This window comes from Pagrus pagrus (genome assembly GCF_965226575.1).
Source record: "Pagrus pagrus genome assembly, chromosome: 11".
Lineage (NCBI taxonomy): Eukaryota > Metazoa > Chordata > Actinopteri > Spariformes > Sparidae > Pagrus > Pagrus pagrus.
Window position 1 is genome coordinate 21,065,404 of NC_140195.1, and position 21,967 is coordinate 21,087,370.

The following is a 21,967-nucleotide window of genomic DNA, read 5'->3' on the forward strand; positions in this document are numbered from 1 at the left end:
AAAACACAAAAATAATACACAAAAAAAACACTACTGAGCTATGCAGCTTAACTTACTGAAATAGATTTACTGAATTCAAAGTACAACTGTCAATAAATACACATAAACATACATTAACTTTCAAACTTCTTTTTAATCCAAGTTACCATAAGCAGGTTAAACATTAATTCATACATGCAGCTATTTCAAGCATGCACCAAATAACATTCAATTATGCTCTATCAGTAGTCTTTGATCATTTGATACCTGCACACTCAGGTGCTTGGGTCGCAGCAGCAGAGTTCAGGCTGACAGCTGGGCCAGTGCTTCCCAGGAGCTGCTCTGCAATGGTACTGAGATTGTCCTGGAGGTGAGAATGTACATTAATATGTGGTAGCAACTGGTATTTCCATCAGTGTCTAGGCTCACATATTCCATTGTCAATTTCTTTTCACAGATAAGAGGTTGCTGAAGGCTCTCAATATGCAGAAGCCTGAAACTAAAAACCACAGACCTTTTCAGTCACACTGACATGAAAGACAGTAAGTGAACATTGTTTTCGGATCACATTAATTAAGGCTCCTTACCTTAATGGAACAGAGCCTTTATTAATATCACCTGTGTTTACCCACTGGTTTGTTTTTAATGTTGTGACAGTGTCCCAGTTCTTCACTGAGATGGCGTTTTCTGTCCACATACCCACTTGCTGAGCTTTGCCTGGAAGTGAACATAGGACAGCAGCGTGAGAAGCTCATTCACTCTGTCCTCCACCATCTTCAGTGACTCTTCAATGTTTTCGTCCTGGATTCTATCAGATGAGCCAAACTGGTCACAGCTGTCATAGCTGACCTGAAGCAATGACGTGACACCTTGGGAAAGTAGTTGTGAGATATTTTTAAAAAATTGCAATATTTCTACAAGACTGATGTCGTAACTTTTATCCTATCTTAGACACAACAGATTTACATGAATTGAACTGAATAAACACAGCCTGCTTTTGCATCTGTGCATGTACTTTTTTTAATGGTATCTTCAACTAGAGACGATCTTGCAATGAGATCACACGAGCAGCACTGCCTGTCAACAAGTCAATGTTCTGACCAATGACAACTCAGTAGTGATAACCACATACAACACTTCTGGTTAGGTGGGCAGTAAACCTCTGCTAAGCTACCAGAACATGTCTCTAACTTTAGTGTGAGTTACATTCAAACCACAAAGCAACAGTTATTCCAGCATCGTATATATACGTTTATATTTATACTAGTGAGAAAAAGAAAAACTATGAGAAAAAAATCAATAATGTTATGCAGCAGTGCCTGATGCTGTACCTTCTTTGAGCTGATCTAGGAGCTTTTCCATGAACTGAACACGTTGCTGATGAACTGCCAGCTGCTGCTCAGTAGCCTCTTGTTTGATAGCAACTGTCAGCTGAAGAGCCCGATGCTGCTCCTGCTGCTTCTGCTCTTCAGCCACACAGATCTCTCTCTCACGGCAAAGCTTTTAGTTCAAGACATAATGAAAGACAGTGTATAACTGCAGTGATATTTCTTTCTATTTGTCTCTCTCTTTACCTCCAACACAAACAGACACAGAACACTAACCTGAGGAATCTGCCTTCGAATGGCCTCTGCTTCATTGCGCTGGTAGTTGACAAAGTTCAGTAAAGTGTAGTTCTGCTCCTCTACTGATGGGAATATATGACAACATAATGTGATTGCTGATAAAATGCAGAAATGCCATTAATTACATAATGTTTACAGAGGACCTACTTGGTTTGTCAAGGTCGATTTCCTCCATCTCTTTGAGGATAATATGTGTCATAGCGTTCTCAAACTCGTTCAGTTCCAATTCCTTTGACCCTGACTGCTTACACTTCTCCACTACGGGGACAAAAGTGAAACTGAAGTGAATACATGACAAGATCCTTACTTTACCTCTCATACCCAGTTATTGAAGCTTGCTCCAGAGTTGCTGTATATAAAGAATGGTGTAAAGCATTAATTTTTTTTAAAGTTAGTCTTGGGTTACAAAACATGAATTGGCTAATTATTAGATAAAGAAAATTCATAAATGGGCCAGAAAAGTTCATCAGGACTGAAATCAGAGACGCACAGTTGGGGGCATACTGTAGTAATATTGTAATAGAAAATATAGTCAGTTATATAATTAATAATATTTATAATATTAATGTTCAGCCTCTAATCAGAATTCAAAAAAGGTTTACTCCCAGAATAAAAGATAAGAAGCAAAAGAAAAACCTTTTTTAAATCTCTTTACTAGGCATTCTCAGTCAAGTAGTGACGTCTCCTGAACACAAGGTGTCAGTAGTTTATTTGATTATGAGTCGATGCTTCACTAGCCTGGACTGACAGTGGTCTGTTGTGCTCAACAGTCTATGATCGAGGACTAGAAGATATCTCAGCAGAAATGATGAAGGATTTAATGACCTTGTAGAAAAGGTGCAACAAACTCGAGAGAGCAAGAATCTGCAGCTTATAGCACCACGCTGTACTTTGTACACTCAGGTTGCCGACACTTAAATCTCTGAAATAATATTTTGATACCTACAAATGCACATTATGGTTTGGTCACAGAATTGTAATTGCAAAAACTAATTTTGACATTTACAGTCACCTCTTCTGTGGTCGACGTCGTGGCTGTTGCGTGTATTGGCCTTTGTGTCTATGAAAGCCTTTAAGTAGCCGTAATAAGACAACTCCCGTTTCAGATTTCTTCTTTGTTCAGAACACTGAGCAACATCTTTTGCATTCTGGTCCCTCAGCATCCTCTGTCCTTCTTTCATCCCCACACTAGATGCAACCATAAATTGACAATAAATTAGACAGTTATTCACAGTGGATGTACTTTATCTTCATTAATCTAAGCTGTTGCCAATGGAAAAATGATATTTGTAAAAAGTATTCACTCTAAAGTTTGTTACATATATACAGGCAATGGAATATGTTCTCCAATTGATATGGAGGATATATTTAAGGACATCTGACATTCAATCTCAGCTAGCATGCTCAACTAAATGAGTCACTTTTATGAACATGCACTCTACCCTAACAGAATGGTTTACCTGTTAGCAAAGGCTTCAGTACATTTAGTCATCAGGTTACCAATATCCTTGCGAATTGCACGGAGTTCCTGAATGAGATAACACAGAGTAAACTGTCCACAGTCTCAAAATGATTCCCTTATTAGCCATTTATTGGCCATCCGACATCAAAACATCTACACTATCAACATCAAGTTCTTGTCTGGGTCTATTCCCAAACCTCTCCAGCAGTGAAGATGCTGTTTAATCATCTAATGTAATTAATTAAGTAAGAGGAATGGTACCTCTTCCTTTGTGTTCCCCCAGTTGCTACATATTTGTAGCATGTATCAGCAGCAAAATTCAAATCTAAGGTCTGACTGATGTCAAGTCAACCTACCTTTTCCAGCTGGGATTGAACATGTAGGAATTTTTTCTTTTCCAGCTGCAGTGTCTTCAGTTCCTCCCTCGACTCTCCATTTTTGGACATCAGTTTATTGAAGCATTCGATACCCTTGAATAGAAACATACCGTTTGAAGTCATAAAGTTGGTGAAAATCTGATTTGAATTTATGATAAAGTGGATTATCAGCTTAAGACTAACCCTGTGAAGTTTGTTTTTTATCTTTAGTAACTTGCCCTTTTCAGATTTCCTACTGCCGTGTGTAGTTCCCCAGCCAGTCCTCTGTCCTAACAGCTTCCTCTCCCATTCTGAAATCTAAAAACAAAGTCAACAAGTAGGGCCAACTTCAGTAGGATCAAATCATGAGGAATTCACTGGGCTGCATTCTGTGTAAGGTCCCTGGGAAAACGGCTTCACCTGATTGTTCAGAGACGCCACTTTGTCTTTTTCCGCTTCCAGCTCCTCAACAACTCTGCCTTCACAGGCCAACGCGGCAGTACGATCTTGAACATCACTAACATCAGTACAGTAGTTAAAACAACTGTGAGAGACTCTGAGGTTGCGTAAAATCCCTTCACGTTCATCCTGGAGCCTCTGGATCTCTCGTCTGATCACACAGGGACACAAACACAGAAATGACACACAAAGTTTGAACAAACACGTCATATGGTTTCTATAATCATATAATTAATCTCTGTAAAGGTCTGGTGCTGCCAAGAATATGTAAAATAAAGGGACACTTACTTGTGTCTTTGGATCAGGCCTCGAGTTTTCTCAGAATATGCCGCCTTGGATCTCTCTGCTCTGCGGTACAGCTGCTGCAGCTCGGTCAGGTCTGTCTCAGCTGCATTAAAGATGCAAAACTATTGTTTAATCAATTATACATTTGGTTTATGACAGAGAGAGATTCTGTGTGAGATGTATACCCAATACTGAGCTAATCGGGGTATTGTGACTCAAAGAAGTTTATTAACTTTACTTATTATGTTGAACATAATCCTCCAGTAACATCATTAACACACACATGCAGCTACCCCTGTCACTGGTTGAGACTGGGAGTTCACACTAGCGGTAGTCGTGTTGATCTGATGTTAAAGCAATTTGAGGCTGCATGACTTACTACAAGCATCCAAAAGCAAGTGTCTTCTGACAGGAGATGATCGCCAGCTCATGCTGAATTATGTTCCGCTTTGAGTCTGAAGAATAAAGTAACGTGAAAGATGTTGCAGAGTGATGCTTTGTTAACATGGTGACAGTACAAGCTGAAGTTACAGCTCAGCTGGGTTTAATTTCAACTGACGTTAACCTAAGTGACAGGTTGTTGGCCACTGAAGTTAAGAAATGATGCCGCATTAGTTCAAATAATAAAGAGTTACTGGCTTCAGTATATTAGCTACCTCTTATAGTTAGGTTAAATACTTAGCTTAGTGTTGAAATTGTTAACAATATCAAATCAGCTAGCTAGTTCACTAACTGAAATATCGTTAGCTTTATTTAAACTAACATTAACTAGCAACACGTTAATTGGTCTCGGTGCGTTACTTTTAGCTAGCCTCGGCTCTCTAAGTAAATAACTTAAGATAGCTAATGTTAACAGTTAAAACAAGTCCTACCGTTATAGATGGAGACGAAGCTGTGTCAAAACGTGCTCGTTCACCGTCTACGTTTGGTCAGTATGCTAGCAAGTTAAACTAAAACAAAGCTAATGTAGCTGACTAACTAGGATTAAAGCACAACCTTCAGTTAGCTGTTATTTAATTCCAAGCCAGCTCGCTAGCACTCTGTTGTGCAATGTGCTGCTGAGACGTTAGCAGTTTGTTGAGGCTACATCATCAGCAACGTAAAACAAATACAATACAACTAAAAGTCAATTTAATTAAACATTATTTTGTAACTAGTGATAAAGGCATGGCTGAGCAATATGTGCTTAAAGGTGCTATATGTAATATTTTAGCAGTAATTACAATACAATGTCAAATTAATACTGCATATTGTTTGTAGGGTTGATATCTAGTTTAAATCATGCTATTGATTCACGACTGAAAGAAATTAAACTGTTCCCATACTGGGAGCTAAACCGGGGCAACCTGGATGAAAACCAAACCGGGTTCAACACCCGGTTTGGGAACAGGTTCATCTTTCAGTAAACTTCCATTAATCATTAAGTTCTTCTAAACTAGAACAACCCTGTACATACTGTACACAGTTACTACTTTGACCCCTGTACAGAAATTTGACTGTAAATGGTGCTAAAATGTTACACACATAGATATTAGCACAGGCCAGCAGATAAAACAACATCTGTACTAACCAGAAGCAACATAGCATTACCAACTCACTAGGAGGTGATGATGCTTATTCCTATAATAGCTAAAGATGGTTTTGGATAGCACATTGAGCTTCTAACCATTTACCCTAACCAATCAAAAATGTCCATGTGGATGCTCTAAAAGCAAACAATAGTGGAAAAATGTCCTCAACAGCTGAATCCCATGTGGGGTTCCCGTAATCCTCATTTGGGATTCATCTGTTGGCGCCCATTTGGGGTCTGGATTGCAGGTTTATACTTGCTGACATGGAGAATGCCTGCAGGTATATTCCCAGAAACAGCTGCTGCTAATTATTTTTGCTATCATCACTTTTCTCCATTTTTTTATTGTAAGCGAAGCTAAACGGTTAATTACAGTGCACAGTCCTTGCAACACAGTCTGACTCATTTTGCACAACACTAAAGGTAAAACAGCTCTGCAATTTTATCAGGATATCACATTCCTTCATGGAGGGAGGTGTCTTTAATTACCCTCTGAACACAATAATGTCAACAGCAGCACACCATTCCTGGACCTTGCAACACATTCAGGATGACTAATTCTGGAGTGTGTCCTAGAGTCCATACTCCCATGTGGATCGCATTGTGTTTCTGGCTGGACTGACACAGTTATAACACTACTGTGGCAAGAAGGGTGTGTAGAGAATGAAGAAATGACGAAATGATTGAATCACAGAAAAACTTTGACCTGGTGCCAGGATAGGATTACAGCAGCCGTGTCGGCACTCCTTCGGGCAAAGCTTCATTTTCCATTTGATGTAATCTGCACCGTAATTCTCTGCGTTGTTTCTAAACAAACCACAAGCATGTAGTGTCTGAAAGAGTGGAGCCAACATGAGTAATGTTAATTTCTGTATCTTTCTCATAGTTATAGAGATCAAGGAGGAGCTCCCCTGTCCTGTCTTTAAGAGGATGATTGGTCCTCACAAGAACAGGTTAGACACACACAAACACACGCACACAGTCCAAGACTGGCGACGTGCTCCTGGAGACAAGTTTGCAAACTGAGTCAGCAGCTGTATTTTTTAATGACTCAACCAATCCACCGCAGAGCCCTTTCGTTTCTAAGAGCCCTGCCCTCAACCCTCCCTCACACACAGGCACGCACTGCCTACGTTTACGCGAGGCCTTACCTCACCACAGCATCACTTCCTCCCAATGTACTAGTCTGCAAACAGCCAATAGCAAAAAGAAAAATTTTCCAAAGAGGTAATTTAACTTTCAGTGGTATTGGAAAGTTTATGTATATATCTATTTCATGTTTTTTTAATCAGTTGAGTCTGTTTTCTCTCATTATGTTTCTCACCTCCCTTTCATGCTTGAAGCTCTATTTTCTTTCTTTCAATAATGATATATGATATAGACTGATCGACATGCTGCGACGGGTGATATGGTGAATTTTCTGCCGGGCTAATAATCCTATGATCCTCCGAGTCATTTACTGTATGAATCAGTCATGTTGCCAGTAAGAGACTCCCACGTCTGCCTTGAGTTTTCTCAGACTCTACCTTTTTCCATCCAGTTATAACTGCTGGAGGGCTGTTATAATGTCCCGCTGCCTTTTTTTCTTCCTCACATGACAGGCATCTGTGAACAAGGAAGTGGAGGAGGAAAGCAAGGAGTGGAGCAGTAAACTGTACAACACGGTGAAGTCTGGCTCTGTCGGTGACTCAACAGGAAATGATGGAGCGGGAGTAAGTAAGGTGAGAGAAGGAAGGGGAGGAGGGTGGGAGTGAGAGGATAGACAAAGTGAGGGAGAAGAGGGAAGATTGGCTTTGTCATGCCTCAGGATTCTGAGCTATGCTGTGGGTAAGGAAAGCCTAATAAGAAATAATCATGGTTTTCTGAGGAAATCTGCAGTGCGTAAAAAAAAGACAGATGGCCTCGTCATTTCTCCTCCCCACTACTCTGCACAATAGTCATGACGTGGGCACACATAGTAAATAATCAGCAGCTGAACAACAACATTACCAAAATTGACTATGTTCCGTTGCCTTCCTTAAAAAGTGCCCTGTGTGTTATGTGGTGAGTCAAAAAGACTTTGACCTTAGAACAAGTTGGGAGGACAAGCAAATATTGACAGTCTTACTGTCACATCCGGTCACCCAAAATGAAAAACACCATGTGTCCATGTCCTGATGAGCAATCTTATGATAGTGCCAACCACTTGTGGTTTTTACTCTGATGATATTATATTGCTCCTGTTACTGAGGAGCAAAATAATATAAAGAAACACAGTCACATTCATTGCCCATATACAGTTAAAATGTAAAGCTTATTCTCTCCCTCCCTCATACTCACTCATTGCATCTTAAGCTTTTAATGAACTGGAGATCAACTTCACAGGCCTGCGGAAGGCCTCCCACCAGGCCTGCCGACCCTCTGCCCACAGTGAAGCCTGAAAGCTGCCCAGGCCTCCAGTGCTGCATCCTGGGTAAAGAATCACTCTTTTCATGCTCTGGTCTCTGCCGTTCAATGAAGCTGTCACCATGAAATCAGATGTCACAGGGTTTAAATCACTTTATTCCTCACCACTTCCTCAATCACTCCTTTGCCTGCTGACTCGGTTTTGTTTCTCCCTGTTGGTAGCCTGGGAAAAAAAGTGTTTTCTTTCTTGTCTTTTATAGGGATCGCACCACCACACATTAAGCTGTGTGTTTGTGTATGTGTGTGTGTTTTCCACGTGATACGTTAGCAGCCTGAAATGCTATTTGTGTCATTTAATAAAATGCAAATCAATTTAGCATAGATTACAGAGGGTATTTTCCTTTGACCCTCAGTGTAGTTCCTGAGCTACCCCCACAATCAAAGGCAGCACAAACATCCTTCTTCAGGCTGTCCTCCTCTTCCTCGCGGTGGCTGCTGGCTCTTTGATAACTGAGCTGTCTCCTCACAGGATGAGGTCAAAGGCCGTGGTGCGAAGCCCACTCAGAGACATTTGAGGAGCCTGATTCCTTCCTGACGCCTCCAACTTGTCAGACCCAACAGCAAATCATTTAAATTAACACAGTTTCAATGAAGGGTGTGTTTTTCAGATCACGTATAACTCTACAGAAGATCTGAAGGTCTGAATGATTACTGATTCAGAAAGTAATTCTAACTTTTGTAAACCTCTTATCCCTATTTATATAACAAACTCCTAAAGAACATATATCATATGTATCACATCACTGTTTGGCAGTTTACTGTTTTTACATAAAAATATTAAACATGACTGTTCCATGTCAGGATGAAGGAAGTCGTGGGTGGTAACAATGAGATGTAAAAAACTAGATCTGAGAATTTCATAAGAATTTCTCTCTCTCAAAGTTACTGCAACTTCAGTCTGGAGTTGGATGACGATGCCCCTTTTTTCAGCTCTGGCACCCAACAACAAAGCTTACTCAATCATTCCAAACCCCTTGATTTATTGGATAGGAATTTTAACCTCTTACACATGTAGCATCTGTCTGCAAAGTCTTTTTATATGCTACAACCTCTAACATTGATTCACAGGAACAACAGCGATTAAAAGGAATGTGAAACTCAAACATAAGACAGGTCGACCGTGACTCTGAAAACAGACACAGGCTTGTCCGTCTGCAGTCAGTACAGGGCTCTAATTACTATTACATGTTTGTACACAGCTGGTTCCTCTATAAGAGAATTCCCTGTGTCACTGTGTCAGCACATCAACCTACACAAATGTATTTACCACAGAACACGTATGTTAACACCTACTTACTTCATTTCCTATTCCAGCTTTGGACGTTGTTAACTGAGTGGTTGGTAGACATTTTTCTTCTGAGATATTGAGATCTGCTCTAGCCATCCAGCTTGATGATGAACTGTTTATTCTTACTCAATATTAATTCCTGCTTTAAATGGGATAGGAAAGATGTGGCCAGAATTTTAGTTTAAAACAATTTTAAAAAATGAAGTACTGTTATCAACAGATGAAGAAACAACAGCGTTGATGTGGGAGATTTATGTGAGTGGCGAGTCCACTATATTAATAAGTAAACAAAATTAACTCACAAAGTGTGAAGTTTTTCCTGACGAAACAGAAAAAATTAACCATAAACCTTCTGAATTAGCTCTTTCTGAACTAAGAAAAGCTTAACTGCCTTGTTAAAGTGACTTCGAGGTCTTGTGATTCTTCTGATCATAAATGACCTGTAACAGCAAACGAGACCATCATCTGCTATTTTTATATGCTCGAGTCCGATCACATATGTCACACATAGAATCACTTATAAATACATTACCTCATTACAATCAATCCTGCAGTCTCTCTGTCACTCGCTTCCAAAACAAAAGCAAGCACACGCCAGCAAAGATCTTTACAACAGATTGGACCGCTTTTGTCCAAATGGGCTGCTTGAATCAACAAAAACTGAAAGTTCCTCGTCGTCACTTTAACTCTTCGTAACACACACGTCATTCAAACTCAACATAAAGGAAATAAAAACTTGATTTGTCTCTCCACAATCACCACTCAGTTCACTGAGTAAGATGTAAAAATAGCCAATAAGGCCACTAGCTCCACAGCTAGCAGAGCTAATTAGCTACATCCAAACATAGCTACAAAGAGTTTGTTTTATTTTATTTGATTTTTTTTATAGTTAGCAGCAGTTAGAGGTTATGATAATGGCTGTATTTTTGTAGTCACCTTTGAATTCTTGCCAAATCTTACAAATGACACCTTTAACCTTGTTGTGTCCGGTATTTTTGTCTAATTGAGCGCATAAAGACTCATGAACAGAAGGCCTTGGGATGGGTCCAGCTTTGATGGCCTGTCTTAAATTTTGCAGCTTGAGGGAGTTCCTTAAAGCAATCCATCACATCTTTGAAAAAAGCACAAGAAGGAGGAGGGGTACAGATGTGGGAGGTGGGCTTCTGACTGCACTGACAGCTGTGAGGGACGGAGGTCTCTCAGAGCAGGAAATGACTTGACCTTCCCTGTGGGAGACTGGCCCACCCCGACAACAGCCCCCACAGCTTTGAGCATCCTGGGTCACCACCAGCGCCCACAGAGGGCAGTGAAGCAACAGCAGATCAGCCATGGGTGAGAAAATCTGCTGGTCCTGGCAGCAAAAACATTGGTGTTTTTTCAGCAAACATAACACAATACTAGACAAGAGGGATTGTGAGTGTTGAGTTTCAAAATCAAGATCTGAGTTGCACCAGTATTACTCCTACATTTCTGCGGTACGTGACAACTGACAGCATTCACATGTCACACTGGAATCATGTGCTACCAGTTGCTGCATTGCACAACAGGAAGCTGATCAAACAGTTTATTTGCTAAAAAGTATGAGTATTCCTTTAAGCAAACAAATTACGTCGATGGGAGAGAGACGTTCAATGATTGCAGCAATAAAAGCCCATTGCACGTGGCGTATTTATTTTGTGGGTTTATATACTGTAGGTATAAGGCACTCCTTAATTCATATATGACCCTGTGGATTTTATTAGTGTAACAACAGTGGAACAACTGAACAATACGACTGGGGGAGGTCACAGGTCATTGGCATCTCTCTTACATTTTTATGAGGTGGTTGTATTATTTAGTGCTTAACAATATTTAATGAGGATTTATTTGGATTATTACCACAATAAAAAGATTATCTGGCAGTCTGGAGGAGGACTGTGGGCTCAGTGTGGTCTGGATTGGTAAAAGCAAGAATGGCCTGCACTCACTTCCCTGTTATTTACTCGTAAATGGCCTCCTGTATTGTCCTTCTGCCTCTCTCAGCGTGGGCGAAGACAAACACAGACAGTGAACTCCTATGTGACATGGAGGCTTCAAAACAAGTTTGCGTCCACCATGACTGGGCTGACAATCTCGTCCTCGTTCTTCTCTATCAGTCGTATATTGTACTTGTGCCAGAAGCCACCCACACACTCGCTGACTCCCACACAGGTCAGACCAAAATTGTTTACTGCCTTATGAAGGGCGATTTCCCATAGACTCATTACACAAGATAGATAAAAATGATTCTAAATCTGGAGGTCTCTGGGCTTTGTTGCTATCGAGTTACTTTGTGTCGGGAAACCTTGACGGCAAAAACTGGAAATGTTGCTTTCTTATTTATGAGCATTCACATAAATTATCTTGAAATACTAAAACTGAATAGATAACAGACTAATGAAATGCTAAGAGACTTCCGCTCGAATTAGTCACATGTCTGTTGATTTCCACAGGTTTTCTGTTCCACTGGCAGTGAGGACACACTCTGTGGATGGTGTCAGCTGTACCTGAACTGGACTTTATTTTGAACCGAAAATCCACTAGAATGACAATTTATTTGGTTCATAGTGGTAGTTGAAGTTTTTAGAGCCTTAAATAATATAATACTTCATTACTAATCACAATACTGGATGTGAGTAAAACTATGGAAATAGTGGCAGCAAAATTATACAAAAGAATCAATAATAAGTAAAATAAGTAAAATTACCGATTATGCTGAATGATCATGTTATTTGCATAATTTGACTTCGTAATGGTAAAAAAAGAGCCTAATTAAACTTGTTCTGTAATTGAATCAAGACCATTGCATCATATTTAATGAGATCATGTTTTATGTCTGTATAATTTAAATCTGTAAAGTTGTCAGTTAAATGTAATGGATTAAAAAAAAAAAAACAATAATTCCCTCTGAAAATAAGTGGAAGAGAAAAAAACCCACACTTATTTAAGTAATGTACAACTAAATAAACACAAATGTAGGTCTAGTGAATTTCCACCACTGCTTGTTTATAAGCCACAGGAACGTTTCCTAATGGTGTGTATTTTCCTCTATTGGTGTGTATTTTCCTCTAATGGTTAGTATTTTTCGGGGTATTTTTTCCCTTTAAGAGGCGCTTGGGTGGAGTTACAGTACAGTGCCCGGGGTGCTGCTTGCATTTATAAGGAGATGTGGAAAAGCGCGTCACTCTGACAAAATGAGTTTCGCCTCCCAGCTTTGTTGACAGAGGAGGGATGTTGCACATGGTTCAGTTTTCAGTGGGAGACGACTGGCTCGTACTGTACTGATAGATTATCTCTCTTTGGACTGGAACAGATCGATCGAGCCCGGCTTTACGTGATGGACAAGAAGTCTGTGTTTTCATGGTAAGACTTCATTCTACTTAGCCAGGAAAATACTATGTTAATCGATGGGAAATGTATCTTTAAATCCACTTAAACTGAGCGACCAGGGGCAGTTTTATATGTGATCTGAGCGGGTGAGGCTGCTTATTTAAAACCCTGGCTCCGGAGCAGGACCAGACTGATCCGCGCCGGGAAGTTCACGTTAAAATGTCCAAAGACTCGGTAGACTTGACCGCTGAGCAGGATTACCGTAACTTCAGATGTTTCTTTGAAGAAGAGCCTTTAGTTGAACAGTTCACGGACTGATTGAGCCCGTCTGTCGGGATTAGAGTGAGCAGTGAGCAGCGGGACAGACTGTTCTCCTGACCCGCTGCACGGCTCCCTGATGTCCGACCGAGAAGTCCCATCGAGGCGGGATGGGTGAGCTGTGGCTCCTGGTCCGGTCAGCCGCTAGGGGGCGCTGAAAGGAGCCGACATGGGAGAAATTAATAATTTTACTAATAATCATTTGGTACATTTCTATATACATGTACTGTATCTATACTAGTATCTGTAGAATATCAATCTATATGTAGCTATCTGAATATATCTGTATGTACCCTATATGGATACTTACTTATTTATCCTACTAAATAAATAATACATTACATAATAATGTATTTTAATCGGTAACAATATTATTTCAAATGCACTGAAAATTGCAGCTGTACTGATAGACTAGTTAGTTAGACTATTTCCATGTTACCTTTAAAATTGTGTTGAAATTGTATAAAATTAGATAAATGTTGAACATTGTTTATATTGTATATTATTCTCACTCAGCTTCAAGTCACATTTGAAAGCTGCACATTCATTTTTTTTGTTGAGAAAATACAACTTTGGATAGCTGATAAGACTATAATATTGTTTTATTACCTAAATATTAATGCAAACCTTTTAATGACTGAAATGATTCATTTAGAGCATAACTGAGTCAAAATGACAGTCTACAGCTGTCACCCACTTACTCACAAAGTGGCACATTTCTGCTTCAGTCTCCTGGGTAACTTCCACACCTGCTGGCTGTGAGCAAATGAGAATCAGCTCATCTGTAAATTCTTCTTTTCTACGCCGACTGAATCAGGTTCTGTAAACTATTGTGGCTCTTAATAATCTGAAAAGTATTTAAATGATTCATATCATAGCAAACTCAGTGCCCCTTATTGAGTAAACGGCAGTATTACAGTAGTTCATGAACCAAATGAGCCAATCCCACAGAGTAATGATTCACCAGGATATCGTTTCCACAGTCCGCAGGATTTAAGTCTAGATTCACATTCAAGGGTTTTATTTTTCACATGCTTACTCAACTGTATGAACAGTGCAATGTAGGCGGGCAAAGTCTTGAGGCTGTGCAAACAAGGCTAATTTAGGATTAAAATAAGAGTGAATATTGGCCCAGTATGCAGCATTTATTGGTCATATAGACTGTTTTTCTTTTATAAAGATGTGAATGAAAGGATTGTATTCCAGCACACTGTTAGCACTACATTTATTAGAGATACATCATTGTGTTCATGGACCAAGAATATGAAAATATAAAATGTACTCATGTCACATCCTTTCTTACACACTCAAGCTTTTTTACTCAGATGTCTTGATCTCACCACAAACCGCATTCATTTCCCCACATGCTACATGGCTGGGTCATGCCCATTGTTTCCCATCATGCTGTACACGGTCAAGTGAATGCTTTAATGAACTGCATCAGTCAGACGGGTCTCACACTTTTGGCCCATTAAAAACCAATACAAGTAGAGTAAGCACACATTTAGTTTATACAATCAACTCCAGTTGTCTGTTTGGATTGTTTGGTTAAAGGATGTTTCATCTAATACTGTGTTGAGACCTTTTAAGTCACATACAACTGCATTTTTTTTTAGTATTGTAGCCCACTAAATGCTGTGGTGGACATGTAAACGAAGAAGCTGCCTGGTAAGATTTCTGTACAGCCTGCTAAGATACGAGTGTTACTTGGCCACTAGAGTATGAAGCAAGTTGTAATTAGGTGATGTTAAGCACATACAGCACCATGATTAAATCATTTGTAAAGGTCCAGTCAATGAATGGCTTATTGCCCACAAGAAGTGAGGAGGGAACAGCCAAGCACGACACATCCAGGCTCCTGCACGATATAAACAAACTGTTTCTTAGCCTCTGGCTTGTCTTTTTTAACAGTGCCAGTACACACAGTCTTCCTGCAGGGGATTTGCAGCTTAGGCTCATACCTTGGCCATGTCTGCTTGTCTCCATGGCGTATCTTCAGTCTTAACCTCATGGGAGAGTTCACTTGTATTTTCAGGCTTGCTTCACTGCACACCAAAGTGACACAAAGGCCCATTCATGGCTGAGAGTGGCTCCATTCATGGACGCTGAGTACTTGCTGGTAGAATTCATAATTGTCCATCGTCTTCCATCTCCGAAGCTCACTGGCGGAAATTACGCCACAGTCGGTTGTTTTAAGGATGACATAAATATTCAAATAGACGCATGGGCCACTGTTTTGTTTGTAGTGGCTTTTGTTGTTGCATTATGCATGCTCTGCATTGTTTCCTCCCACATTGGCTGCAGATCTGTTGGTGACATGAAACAAAGCAGGACTTGGAAGGATAAGATTGCAGTATGATAGTCAAATTGAGGCCTAGCTTTGTAGGAGTCGGGGGGGCGGGTTACTAATTAATGGTTTGCAGGTGAATTGCTGCATGGTTTAATTGTACAGACAGGAACTTAGCCATGAGGTTTGGAGCAGCATCCCTGCTGGAAGCTGCAACATGTCAGAGTCTTACCGACACTTAAATTGTCCAACTGTTTAACCTTTGACCTTCCATCTTGTGAGTAAAGCCAAGGTAGTGAGTCTCATCGCACCATTCACATATTATTTGGCAATACATTTATTGTATCATGGAATTTTAGCCGATACATTACAGGATGGGGATTCTGTCCCTTTTTGCTCTTCTCTCCTCTGCTCTGCTCTGTAGAGGATGACCTAGGAGAGGATGAATGATGATACAGGACTGTAACCTTCTAAACAGTGCAGTTCAATAGCTTTAGGTAACCAGTCATTAGTCCAACTGTAAGTGGGTTATTCTCATGTTTTCTTAGCCTTTATATGCTGGTCAATAAGGAGATGAGGCCTGAAGTAAGGTTACAAGCAAGTTTACAATAAATGTATTCTAGGGATGGTGACTGCACTCTGTTGTATTAGAAAAAATAAACTTATGCTTAAAATAGAGATTTATTTTCTTCTTCACATTCTTGCATCTGTATGATTAAGATAACATTATCATATTGGTCACAACAAACATATTATTATCATTATTAGCCCTACAAATTCTATATTGGTGCATCTCTGAGGTTATCTTTACTTGACCTAGGTTTGTCTATATAATCATGAATTTAACTATGGCCTGACATGTCTTCATTTTACTACCAACAGAACTTTCTCTGACTGTACAAACTTTCATTTCAGTCCTTAGGTTTCATGGTATCACAATATTACACAATTATTGGTTATAATGACCCTTAAAGGAACGAAAACAAAAGTTTTTTGGTTGAACAAATGCTTTATTATAACTGCCATTTTTCATATCACGATTACCGTGAAGCTGGTGTTGTCGCTGTCCTTTGGTGTGCTGTCTAAGTGTTGGAGTGTGTCCGTCAGCATCACAGGAATGCTGCACAATTAGCCCCTGTTGTAAGGGCGGATACTGCAGAGTTTCATGGTCACAGAGAGGAAGGAGAGCGAGGACTTGTGCTACCCTCCCACATCTGACCCAGAGGTTGTGCAATTCTCTGTACATCAGACAAATGACTTTAAGCTGGAACCACAAAGAGACACAGATGGCAGCTGCCAGACCAGACTGAAGTTATTTACTGGGCTTTTGTCGTTATTTCTTAGAGGCTCCACTAAAACAATGCAGTGATTCAGGAATGTGAGCAGTTATTTACTGTACCAAGTAAATATGCTTACTACTCTCACAAAATATTATTATACATGTATATATGTATATATGTATATGTGTGTGTGTGTATATATATATATATATATATATATATATATACACACACACACATATATATATATATATATATATATATATATATATATATATATATAAGTATTTGTTCTAGACCTTTGACCTGCCTCATTGGATGAGTGCACAGCTGTGTGTGCTGCATGGGGATGTACTCCAGATGTACACTGTTTATATTCCCTGTTTACGGGCATTTCACACTGATGAAGGTGTGATCGGAACAAGTGAGAGGAGTGATGTAATGCAAAAGCCAAATGTGGACATTTATTTTTCATGTTCCTTGTGTTTAAAGCTTACTTATGACACACCTGCTATGACAAGATGTGAATATACAAGTTTAAAGATAGCTGGGTGAATCCCTCATCGCTCAGTTTTCTGTTTGTCTCCAACAGCTTGTACTAGAATGAAGCCGCGATGGGTTTGATGGAGCTGACCTGTGTTGGAGCTTTAGACCGATACCAAACAGAACTTCACGCTTTTTGAGATCACAGTTTCTGCAACAACATGGCCGCAAGTCAGAACAACTACTGGGGACAGCATGACCTGAACAGGTACGCAGACGCCACTCCAATACATGAGCAAACAAATAAATAAATAATCAATTATTACGACACAGTGTGACAATATAAACACTACTTTAAGAGTATCATTTTGGGAAAATTCATATTAAATACTTTAAATACTTAATTTGATTTAATTACCACATTTGTTATGGAGGATATGTTATATATAAAAATCTATTAAACCCAAAATACTGTGTTGGCATTGCACAACATTCATATATCGGCTCACTAACTCATTAACTCACATAAATACAAGAAATTCCAAAAGAAATGTGGAGGGATCTCCTGTACATACTTTGTCATGTAATACTGACACATTGCTAACAGACACATGAATAAACAGGCAGAAAAATCGCTAATAAAACTCAACAAGCTCATCGCTCATCGTTTAACCTTTTACATAAAAAAACACTTAATGGGGAAAAAACAAATCAGAAGGGGGATCTGTCCAGGATGGACAGACATTCTCTAGATGTTGTACATTCAGAGTAAACAGTGTTAAAATAAAGATAATATGGAGAAACATACAATATTAGGTAAATAATGAGCAAGCATACATGAAGAGTGTGGCTCAGAAGAGACATCATGCAGCTTCCAATGCTGTTACATCATGTAAATGAACCTAAAGCAGAGTAGAGCACATGTTCTGTTAAAGCATATGTCATGCTTGTTATTTCATCTATAATGACTTACTCATGTCAGGTTATGTGCAGGAATGATTTACACACATGCACGGCTCTGTATGGATTTCTCAACCTCTCTTGATCCGCAGAATGTGCTTTCGCCTGAGTGCTGACATGGATCACAACCTGACAGAGCTTCAACAACAGCAAATGTCCAAGGAATTTAACTGTGAGTCCTTCACATTGTATTTATTTATTTATTTATTTTACATATGAGTGATTATATTTGGAAGAATTTGACACTTGTGATGGTTTAAATTTGTCAGAATCTCAGTTAATATTCCTCTGAATATTCTAATATTCATTTAAAACTGTGATCATTAAAAATTGCAGGAATGGTTTTGGAAAAGGTACTGCTACTAGAACCTGTTTTCAGATTCGTCTGAGTTTGAAAACCTTGAGATAGAAGGGAACATGACACACAGTACACATGATTATGAATTATCTGTGAAATTAAATATAATTGAACCAAACACTGATAATATGTTACAGCAGCTGACATTTTGACTCTACTTGTAATCTTTTTGAATTTTTGTAAACACTTAAAGTGTTCTAAATGTTTTGCTATACTAAATCATCACTTTAAAGAGTTTAACCCTGTTTGACTAAAACGGCGTGTAGACAGGGTTAAGGTGAGTTCGTCATCACTGCACTGAGCTGTGTAGCAGAGCTGGTTGAAGGAGGAGGGGAAGCTATTGCTCCCTGGTCACCAGCTGTTCCTGCAGTCTAGGGCACATCGGATGTTTCCACAGAGAAGGACATGGGAAGCTCCGTTAAGATTATGGCCTGCCCCGCAGATAATGACGAATCCTGTGTTAATCAGGGTGTTGTGGCTGATGTTTGACGAAGAGGGTGATAGGTCAAGAGGTTGTTTTCAACATGTTTTCACTCCCGTTTCCTGTAAGATACCTTCAGCAAAGCAGGAGATTTTTTTCTAACTAGAATGGGCAGCTCACTCCCCCTGGTATTTCTTCCCTCCTACACCATCACTACACTTGAGTTAAGCTTTTTTTTTCTCACTACAAGTTGTTTTCCATGTTTCTTCCGCTGAGAATTGTTTTCCACACTGAAGGAAACAACAGTGATAGCAAAACCTTGTATAACAAAACAGCAGTACAGTATCTTGGTGCACCGTACAATTTAAGATTTCAGCTGTTTAATACAAGATTGTCTGTCCCTTTCCCAGGCAACATCTCCGTTTCCCAGCCTCCTTTCTATTCTGATACTTACCGCCTAACTTCTGACAGCATCCCTCTGCCCCATGAAGGAGACCAGGTGGTCCCTTCTTCCCAGAGACGGTCAGTATTTGGGGGCCATCAGAGAGAAGCCAAACCCCTGCCACCTCTGCCTGACCCTGAGGAGCTCATGTCAGATGAGGCTGCTGACAGTGAGGTGGAGTTTTTTACCAGTGACCGCCAACGCCTTTTGCCCAAAAGCTGCCCCAAATCTATTTGCAGGGGCACTAACAGAGACTGTGGCCAAGTAAATTACGCCTACCAGGAGACTTCTTTGAGGTCTGGTGGTCCTGACTCCATCGCTTTCTCTTGGCCGAGCAGAGAGGACAGACCGTCAGGTCGAGGAAGTGGGTTTGGAGCCAACATCTGGGCACTACCTCTCCAGAGAGAAGATCACCAGCATGTTGCATCAGATACTTTTTTTAGCAAAGACCAACACCAAGCATCCAGACGGTTTTCCTGTTCAGGCCACAGCAGCATCACCACCTGCCCCACTGACAAGCCACAAGTCCCTCCTCGTATCCCCATCCCGCCAAAACTTGCTGCTCTCTCAAAGAACGAGGAGGACAAGCCTCCCAAAATTCCTCCGAGGGTCCCTTTAGTCCCTCCCTGCCCACCACGTACCCCAAGCCCCAAAAGCCTTCCGATTTATATCAACGGTGTGATGCCTGCCACTCAGAGTTTTGCTGCTAACCCCAAATATGTGAGTAAGGCATTACAGAGACAGCAGAGTGAAAGGGCGCCACCTGCAGCTCAGTTTTCTCCCTGCATCGTTCCCATTTTGAAGGACGGCAGACAGGCCAGCGCTACACACTACATCCTCCTGCCGCCGGGCCGACCGGCGTTCTCAGAGCGACGAGAAAGACTCCTGAGTGAGCCGGCCAGGATTGGAAACAGCAGCATGTGGCAGAACAGATAGAAACGCTCGCTAATGTGGGAACCTTGATGAGTTCAAAACTGTGACTGACATAAATAACCATGTGACCTATTATACGGAGTGGAAAGATTCACGTCTAATGTCACTTTGGGGTTATTTCAAATGACTGATGTATTTTAAGATCACTCATGTCACACAATACTCACAATACTGCGAGTGAGTTTTTGTGTGAACTGAACATTTTACCGGTCAGTATTTTATTGACGTCTTCTCGATATCAGCCTGGAAAACATCATAACATTCCAGTTTCACTAATAATGGAGAGATATTTACCTCTTATAAATATTTTCAGCTTTGGTTTATTGAGATATGCAGTTTTCTCACAGGGAAAATGTCCCATCACTCATTCATGTGTTAAGTCTGACGGCCTCATGCTCACATCACTAAAGCAACCTGAGCTAATACTATATTTCTTACAAGAGAGCAAAAAATTACTGTATGTACAAGCTGGGCTTGTGCCAGACTGTTCATCCCTCGTGTGTTATTTTTTATGACAATGCTGCTTGAAATCCAAGTTATAATGTATTGATAGATGTAATGTTTTGCTGAATCATTCTCACATTAGGATTTAGGATAAATGGAACATTGTGTCCGATATTAGAACGACGCAACACGATCCAAACACGTTTTGAACTTCAGTGATATCGAACGCATCACCTGACACACTAACTTTTGATTCTGTTTCAGTGTGCAAGCAGCTTTCACTGTCAGAAAGCTGGTGGTCTATTTCAAAGTTATACCAATTTACATCCTACCTGTGCTTGTGTGCACAAAGTTAAATTTATTTAAAAGAAAATTCCCTGGCAATTATTTTATTGATTCGTTATTTGGCCTTTAAAATGACTGAAAATGTCGATCAGTTTTTCCCGAAGCCCAAGATGACTCCTCAAATGTCTTGTTTTGTCCACCACCCTAAGATATTCAGGATACTGTCATAAAGGAGTTTAAAAAAAAAATCCAATTTAAGAAGCTGGAATCAGAAAATGTTGACATTTTGTTTAATAACTCAAGTTGATTAATTGATTAATGCAGCTCTAAAATTCTGTTAGCAAATAAACAAAGAGCATTCCCACTTTCCCACACAGAGCACATGACTGAAACTTGATTAATGGGTATTTTAATACATTACTCAACAAGTCATTAATGTTTTCTGATGCTGTCAAAGGTTTTACATCAGTGGTGGTTTTAAACAGGAGTAAAAAAGGCCTTAATTTGCATTATGACCAGTTGACAAACTTTTAATCGTGATGAATTATTTTAAACTGTTTGTGTATTTTGTTTGAATAATGTATATATGGTCAAAAAAGTACAGATTGGGCCTTTAATGCTTCTTTTTTGTGCGTGTTGGCAAGGAAAACATGTTACGTTTACACTGTCGAGGTGCAGACCCACGTTTACAACCTTTGTTACATCAACAGGTTGGAAGTTCTCATGAAGGTTGTGTGTCGGCCCAAACAAAGGCTGTTCATAATGTGTTCTGTGTCAAAAGTAAATCATTGTAAAATTTTGTTTTTAATCTATTTATAGAAATAAAATAACTTATTCATTCTATGATATAGCCATTGTCCTTTTTCCACACCAGGTCTATGATATACAAGTGGAAAGCTTTTTTTTGGTTGGTCTGTTTGACTTAAGCTCTTATGAATC

General features: G+C 39.8%; 2 protein-coding genes across 6 annotated transcripts; one reads left to right on the top strand and one right to left on the bottom strand.

The window, feature by feature from the left end:
• Positions 1-113: 113 nt before the first annotated feature.
• Positions 114-5,217, bottom strand: LOC311265086 (coiled-coil domain-containing protein 63-like). Of its 2 annotated transcripts, none has more exons than XM_084366416.1 (13): positions 5,039-5,217; positions 4,546-4,621; positions 4,170-4,269; positions 3,843-4,032; positions 3,627-3,740; positions 3,423-3,536; positions 3,065-3,132; positions 2,617-2,792; positions 1,752-1,862; positions 1,584-1,663; positions 1,311-1,479; positions 679-848; positions 114-343 (listed from the first exon to the last, which is right to left on the bottom strand). In XM_084366416.1, the coding sequence occupies exons 2-13, from the start codon at positions 4,595-4,597 to the stop codon at positions 236-238; spliced, it is 1,452 nt and encodes a 483-aa protein (XP_084222542.1). In that variant the 5' UTR covers positions 4,598-4,621; positions 5,039-5,217; the 3' UTR covers positions 114-235. The 2 variants fall into 2 exon arrangements, with proteins under 2 accessions (XP_084222542.1, XP_084222541.1); XM_084366415.1 differs by having other exon boundaries at positions 1,584-1,666; positions 5,039-5,216.
• Positions 5,218-6,621: 1,404 nt separating this feature from the next.
• On the top strand, positions 6,622-21,871 carry errfi1b (ERBB receptor feedback inhibitor 1b). Of its 4 annotated transcripts, none has more exons than XM_084366419.1 (6): positions 6,622-6,689; positions 7,338-7,457; positions 8,071-8,188; positions 17,295-17,453; positions 18,238-18,317; positions 19,335-21,871. In XM_084366419.1, the coding sequence occupies exons 4-6, from the start codon at positions 17,407-17,409 to the stop codon at positions 20,300-20,302; spliced, it is 1,095 nt and encodes a 364-aa protein (XP_084222545.1). In that variant the 5' UTR covers positions 6,622-6,689; positions 7,338-7,457; positions 8,071-8,188; positions 17,295-17,406; the 3' UTR covers positions 20,303-21,871. The 4 variants fall into 4 exon arrangements, with proteins under 4 accessions (XP_084222545.1, XP_084222544.1, XP_084222546.1 ...); XM_084366418.1 differs by having other exon boundaries at positions 8,101-8,188; XM_084366420.1 differs by lacking the exon at positions 8,071-8,188.
• The last annotated feature ends 96 nt before the right edge of the window (positions 21,872-21,967 follow it).

Excerpts from the sequence above, each read along its gene's own strand:
- LOC311265086 (XM_084366415.1), bottom strand. The coding sequence starts at position 4,597 with ATGAGCTGGCGATCATCTCCTGTCAGAAGACACTTGCTTTTGGATGCT. Across the intron at positions 3,537-3,626 it reads TAAAAAACAAACTTCACAGG|GGTATCGAATGCTTCAATAA; the intron begins GTTAGTCTTAAG and ends TTTCTATTCAAG. Across the intron at positions 2,793-3,064 it reads ACTGAAGCCTTTGCTAACAG|TGTGGGGATGAAAGAAGGAC; the intron begins GTAAACCATTCT and ends GGTTGCATCTAG.
- errfi1b (XM_084366419.1), top strand. The coding sequence starts at position 17,407 with ATGGCCGCAAGTCAGAACAACTACTGGGGACAGCATGACCTGAACAG. Across the intron at positions 17,454-18,237 it reads GGACAGCATGACCTGAACAG|AATGTGCTTTCGCCTGAGTG; the intron begins GTACGCAGACGC and ends CTTGATCCGCAG. Across the intron at positions 18,318-19,334 it reads AATGTCCAAGGAATTTAACT|GCAACATCTCCGTTTCCCAG; the intron begins GTGAGTCCTTCA and ends TCCCTTTCCCAG.